Source organism: Sprattus sprattus (genome assembly GCF_963457725.1).
Source record: "Sprattus sprattus genome assembly, chromosome: 13".
Lineage (NCBI taxonomy): Eukaryota > Metazoa > Chordata > Actinopteri > Clupeiformes > Clupeidae > Sprattus > Sprattus sprattus.
The window spans coordinates 3455001-3461987 of record NC_137911.1 but is presented as its reverse complement, the minus strand read 5'-3'; the positions used below and the strand labels follow the sequence as shown (position 1 = coordinate 3461987).

Below are 6987 nucleotides of genomic sequence, written 5' to 3'. Positions count from 1 at the left end.
GCAGACGTCAGAGGTTAAGATTACCATACATGATTACACAGGTGCTATGCTGCCGTAATGTTCATTTTCTTCACTGACCTAAACTCAGAGTCAGAACTGGTCCCAATTGTCCCACATCTGCTTGGTAAAGTGCGCTAGAACTCTTAGCCAGGACTGTGGCCACCCCAAGTTTGGATAGTTTTAAGTAGTCAATGAGGGCATAAGAAGTTTCCCAGACCAAACACACCAATCATTGCACTGTCTTTCAGCTTTTTGACAATGCCAGTGGTATTAAATCATGACACTGCCACAATTTACAATTCCCATGAATTCAAATGACATCAGTAATAAATGTAATTATACTCCATTCACTCTTTCTAATGTTCTTGAAATAGCAAATTAAAGCAATTACAAATGTATATCACAGTACTACATTTCTCATCACACCTCCCATAGGTCATACTACATCACACCGCTTGGAATGCTGCTGTGTGAGACTTGCCAATGCCATTTGGAGGGTAAAGTCAGCTGTTTTTAGATGTCACACTAACAACCTTAGTGGGAGGGGGAAAAGTCATTACTTAGCTTGAGGTCTACTTGTCATCATAGTACCCACTTTGGCAAATGACAAGCCTGTTGTGTAGACACAGGGGTCGTCCCTTCCCCTGCACGTGCCCACTGCCCCCTCTGGCCAGCATCACATCCTAGAAGCTAAAAATATGCCCCAACATGCACCTGCCTTACACCTAGACTTGGCTGCATCTATAGAACAGAGGCAGCGCTATAAAAAGGCTGGGTTGCTTCTAAAAATGGGGCAAGCAGATGCTGGACACCTTGCTCTCTATTTGAGTGGGCTCTACCCAGGGCTTAGAGAGAACAAAAATAGCATTTTTTTTGCTACACTGTTCTTCCTCTATCATCTCTCTCCTTTCTTCTCCTCCATACATTTTACCTAATTTCTGTTATATTCCTTTTATTGCATTTGCCAAACCTTTTCTAAGGCTATCCAAATACAATATGTCCCCAGTGCACACTTCTTTAAAGGTACAGTCCCAGATTCTGGAAAAAGATTGTTGATATTGAGCTCAACAGCCAATCAAATTACACCCTTTCCTTCTGTGCTCCTGAAGCAAAGTGCTGATTGGCTAAAATAGTGTAACTGGTCCGAGTCACTTTGGTTCCCATTTACAGAGCCAGTGTTTTTAGTTCCTTCTGTTTGGACGCACACAGAATGGACAGCTAGAGGGGACTGTGAGAAGCAATTAGCTGAATTTGACAAAAAGCATATTGGATTAGAATCATAGACTCAACCTTTAACCATGACCAACCATGGTAGAAGATAACATCAACAACAACATCATCATCATCATCATCATCATCATCATCATCATCATCATGAACAACAACAAGAGGGGGAGGAAAAGACAATGACAGTGAAAGGAGACGTATAATGCACCTGGTGACTATGTTGTCACTTTGCCACGGTGCCTTAGAAAGTGAAGTGGAAGTCACAGATTTGTTTTTATCTCAGCATTATAGAACACAAGTAGAGACCGGGCAATGAGTTCACAGCCGGCCCACAGATCTCTTTATTGCTAGATACTATGAAATAGAGACAAGGACTAAATTGCTATGCTAGTTTAGTTAACATGTCATTCCCAGTGTGCTGCGCGCTACACTAGGTTCACGGCACTGCAGAGGTATATCAGAGAAGAGGTGATCAGATAACAAAATCTGATATTTAGGTATTTTTTACATTTATGTATTTGATTGTTAGAAGAAAATGGAAATGACGTGGCCATATTCACTCCTTCCCAACAATTTATGCTTAGACTTCATGGGAATTAATATTTACAAAGTTTTCAAAGCTTCCAAACATGTACCATAGCAGAGAGGCTAATTTGTTCACTTAGCTAGCTTTTTTCTTCATCCTTTTAGAATTAAACATAGAGTTTGGTTTTCCATTTGAGAAAGAACACACACACAATTAAAAGATGTTTGATCACATCACTGAGGATGTGTCAGCCACTCTGATTATAGAGAGTAAGAGAGAAAGAGTGATTTGCTGTCATACATAGGTAAGCACAGACAATGAAGAAAAGCAAAACAACAACACAAATTATTACTGTACAAGAACTAAGGATTTGTTATATATTTTAGATTCTCCATTTTATATTTATAGTTGGGACCCATTTTCATCGTCTTTAGCAGTTTTTGCGCGTTATTTCTTTTTTTACCTCTTCTTTAAAATGTCTCAGGTTCAAAAGACAGAAACAGAGTCAAAGAGAGAGAATGGGAGATAAAGGGGGTGGATGAAGAGGACGCCTCAGATATCCACATCCAAATCCAGCTCGTCTCTCAGTGGCGTCCCTCTCTCTCCCATGCACCCCTTAGTTCACGTGTGCCTTCTGATCCCTGCTTCCCCAACAATGCCACTGTTGCCGTTGCTCTCTTACGACCCTCTCCATCAGACTTTGGCCTCCAGCATCTCCAAGAAGAGTTTGTGCATGGGCACTTTGCCTTGCACTTTGATGCTATAGAAATGCTGAACTGCCTTGGTGGCAGTCTGCCGCAACAGAGGAAGGGTCATGAGCAGCTTCCCAGCCCGCCGAGGGTCCTCTTGGTGCTGACCGCTCTCAAAGTCCTGCAGGGCCTCATGGAGCGAGTCCTGGAGCTTCTGTACTGCCTCCATATCTTCTATGTGCATAGAGTCTAAACATTAGGGAGGGAGAAAGAGAGACGTAAGCAAAATTGAGACAAAGGGGGTGCCAAGTTAATATGGCCCTTTCAGAATGGACGTTTCCATGTAAATGGAATTATAAATTGACACCTGTCCCCCACACGTAACACAGAGGAGACTTTACTGTTGGGGTAAAACTGAGTAGATGTTGGAGATGATGTAGAGACCATTTGAATCTGATCTGGTTTGAGATGATCTGATCTGGTTTGAGATGATGTAGAGACCATTTGAATCTCAGATCTGGTTTGAGATGATGTAGAGACCATTTTAATCTGATCTGGTTTGAGATGATGTAGAGACCATTTGAATCTGATCTGGTTTGAGATGATGCAAAGACCATTTGAATCTGATCTGGTTTGCGTAATTAACCCCAGTTGTAGTGTTATCATTGTCTTTAAAACCATAATCCTCAATGTAACAAAATTAATTCAATTTGAAAATAATCAACAGCGATTATTTATACCCCTCTTTTATTTGCTCAACTTTCCACTGTATTTCCAGTGGAAAACTACAATTTTAAATTAAGCCAAAACATTTTATTATCATTATTTACATTGCGATTAACATTACAAAATGAGAAATTACATTACAAAAATGCCTATCTAAGTGAAAAAAACTATTTTGCTGGGGAACATTCTTAGTAGTCTGTTCTTCTATTGTGAACTGTCAGCACAGCTCCTCCAGAGAACCATCTGTAAAACAGCACTGCAATCTGAATCACTGATTCACAATGCATGTCTCTTACTGTCTGTACAGACTCTCTCTCTCTCTCTCTCTTGCTCCTTACCACACACACACACACACGCACACACATACACACACACACACGCACGCACGCACGCATGCACGCACGCATGCACGCACGCATGCACGCACGCAAGCACGCACGCAAGCACGCACGCACGCATGCATGCATCTCCACAATAAAAACTTGGCTAACTCACAACTTCCTCAAACTGAACAGTGACAAAACAGAGCTCCTCCTCATTGGCACCAAATCCGCCTGCCCCCCCCCGCTGCTGAATCCCTCATCCATGCCTTCATCTCCTCTCGCCTCGACTACTGTAACTCCCTCCTTACTGGCATCTCCTCCCATTCCCTCCATAGACTCCAAATAGTCCAAAACTCTGCTGCCCGCCTCCTCACCCACACCCGGTCCCGTGAACACATCACTCCCGTTCTCCACTCTCTCCATTGGCTCCCCATCAAGCAGCGCATCAACTTCAAAATACTCCTCCTCACCTTCAAAGCTCTTCACCACCTAGCCCCCCCCCTACCTGTCTGACCTCCTCCTCCCCCACCGCCCCTCCCGAGCCACACGTTCCTCCTCCACTCTCTCCCTGACTACACCAACATCCCGACTAAAAACTTTTGGCGAAAGAGCATTCTCACGCACAGCACCCCGACTTTGGAATTCCCTCCCCCAATCTGTTCGCCACTCTCCCTCACTCACAACATTCAAGTCCCGCCTCAAAACATACCTCTTCACCCAAGCCTATGATCTTCCCTACCACTAGCCACCTATACCCCACTGTCTACACTTCTACCCCCTGTTACATCTCCATCATCTCTCAATAACTCAATAACTTTTCTGCCTGTGCTGTGTATGCTTGTGCTCTCCCCCCTGTCTGTAAATACCCCCCCCCCTTTTTTGTCTGTAAATGTAAATGTGTCCTGCTTGTACTGTCCCCCCTCTCTGTAATCCCCCCCCCCCCCCCTCTATGACATTGTAATTTGCGACTTTGGGTCTCTGAAAAACGCATTATAAAATAAAGGTATTATAATTATTATTATGCACACACACACACACACACACATACACACATACATGCACACAGACACACACAAACACACAAACATTTTGTGTATGCAACAAAAGTATGTACATATGTTTTTTTTATAGATGGAGGGAGTACGCACACACAACACACATCAGTGGGTGTTGAGCAGCGTGTGACACACCAGATGAGGGGTGTATATTTCACCTCACGGAACAGTAAAACAGAATACAGATTCTCTGTAATTTGCCCCATCGATCGCCCCATTCATTGACTAGAACATCTGTATTCCAAAGATCTTGAGTTATTTCTCAGCCTGTAGTGGTGAAATTAAATATCTCACATTTCAAAGTGGAGGAAAGGAGATTGAGAGTAAAGTGGGAATACAGACAAAAGAGAAGAAAGATTCCCCAATTTGAGTTAGTTTTTTTTTTCTTCCCCAGTTCTATATATAAAGGTAATTAATATTTCACACACATACAGTATGTAGTCTCTCCCTCTCGTGTGCAAGTGTGTGTGTGTGTGTGTGTGTGTGTGTGTGTGTGTGTGTGTGTGTGTGTGTGTGTGTGTGTGTGTGTGTGTGAGTGTGTGTGTTTGAAGGTGAAACATTAATGGGGGAGGCCTGTACCAGCTAAAAAAACTTTGAAGAAACAATTTCCTTGCAATCCATCAGAGAGCCTCCGTCGATACTACTGATAAACTGCTAATTACAAAATCAATTACTATGAATTTTCACAGCATACAAAGAGTGGTGCTCTCAAGAGACTGATCTCACAGAGTCCTTGTTCTGGTGATTAGTAAATTCTGCCTCATTTGAACCTGTCACTGTCGTCCGACATCTCTCCTCTCCATCAGACTCATTCTCTTCTGGTCACTATGTCTTTGGCCCACTCTCTCTCCCTTTGTGTCTTCCTCTCTCTCTCTCTCTCTCTCTCTCTCTCTTTCTCTCTCTCTCTCTCTCTCTCTCTCTCTCTTTCTTCTGCCTCTGTTGTTTTTTTTATTCTCTTTAGTTGTCCTTTATCATCTCTCTCCAATCACACCTCCTTTGTTCAGAAAGGATCATGATTAGAACAGAAAGCAATAGCCACCATCAGCATCTTTTTCAGGCAGAGGAGGGGGAGGGGAGGAGGAGGGGGAAGGGGAGAGTAGGACAGAGAGAGAGAGAGAGAGAGGAGACAGGAATGTCCAAAGGCAGGGCCTAGCATTGATCAGAGGGACAAGGCCTGCCTTCTGAAAAGCAAGCTGTCGATATTGTTGCTATGCCTCCAACTCAGTGAACAAACGAGGCCCATCACTCCCTGATACTCATTCCATTCCACTTAACACATTTTATTGACAGTCCCTGTGCTACTAATGAAATGCTAAATTTATCTCCCACGGCTGCCATGTCCCCTGGCTATTTTTATAGAGATAGAGGAAAGAGAATGGAGGGATGCGACGGGATGGGTGGCATTCAATTAAAAGCTCAACAGTACTCCCTCTCAACACACACACACACACACACACACACACACACACACACACACACACACACACACACACACACACACACACACACACACGCACACACACACACACACACACACACACACACACACTTCACTGTCATTCATGTTTTATTTGAACTACTTCAGTTCAAACTAATTAAAGCACATATATTACTTGAAAGCTGAAAGTTTTTTATGCTTATCACATAATATTGGGAATTTTACAACACAGATTGTGTATTTGCTTGTTTTTAGTCATTCAGTTGTCTGAAGTTATTGATTAGTTGTGTTTAGTTTTTTCTTTTGTTATATTTCTTTTAACATGAGATAACTCAATGTAGTCTTACATCGTTATTTCATCAGAATTGTTTCTTTATTCTTGATAATGGTCTTAATCCTAATACTGCTAGATTAAAAAACATCCAATTATAATTCTGTTTTAGTTCTTGTCATTAAACATGAGCTGTAGCAGTGATCAGAGCTTTGGTGTAAATACACTACCTGAGTTGGCAAGGGCTATGGCCTTGAGGGTGACAAACTCCTCCTTCTCCACCTTGAGCTTCTTGTACTTGCGCACCAACTGCAGGATGGAGACATAGAGGTCCAGCAGACCTGTCAGCCGTGAGTGCTCCTCGTCCATCACGTAGTCCTCTGCATAGACCAGCTCATCCTCGTAGGGCAGTGAGCGGAACACAATGCTCAGGATGAGGATCTCCATCCAGGCACTCTGCAGCAGGCTCATCTGATCCCCCAGAGACAGACTGGAAAAGCCTGGGACACAAAGGGAGTTGGGGGGGGGGGGGGGAGAAGCAAGTGGGAGAATTATTATGAAGCTTATTTCTATCTAGTGTGTGTGTGTGTGTGTGCATGACTGCATGTGTGTATATGTGTTTGTGTCTTTCGATTTTGTATGATCGATTATAAATGTTTACAAGGAATTCATGATGACTTTTAATTCCTCAGATAAACCATATTTATAATTACAAATCAAAGCATGAGGTAA

The 6987-nt window shown here is 42.8% G+C and overlaps 1 protein-coding gene across 4 annotated transcripts in view; it reads right to left on the bottom strand.

Moving 5' to 3' along the window:
- Positions 1-2446: 2446 nt before the first annotated feature.
- Positions 2447-6987, bottom strand: part of esrrb (estrogen-related receptor beta) — a gene marked incomplete at its 3' end in the record, with an annotated part of 40208 nt that continues 35667 nt past the window's right edge. For all 4 annotated transcript variants that reach the window (XM_080850758.1, XM_080850759.1, XM_080850760.1 and 1 more), the window contains exons 5-6: positions 6486-6755; positions 2447-2691 (exon numbers count right to left, since the gene is read on the bottom strand). In XM_080850758.1, coding sequence (XP_080706884.1) covers positions 2447-2691; positions 6486-6755 — 515 coding nt within the window. The remainder of the gene's footprint in view (positions 2692-6485; positions 6756-6987) is intronic.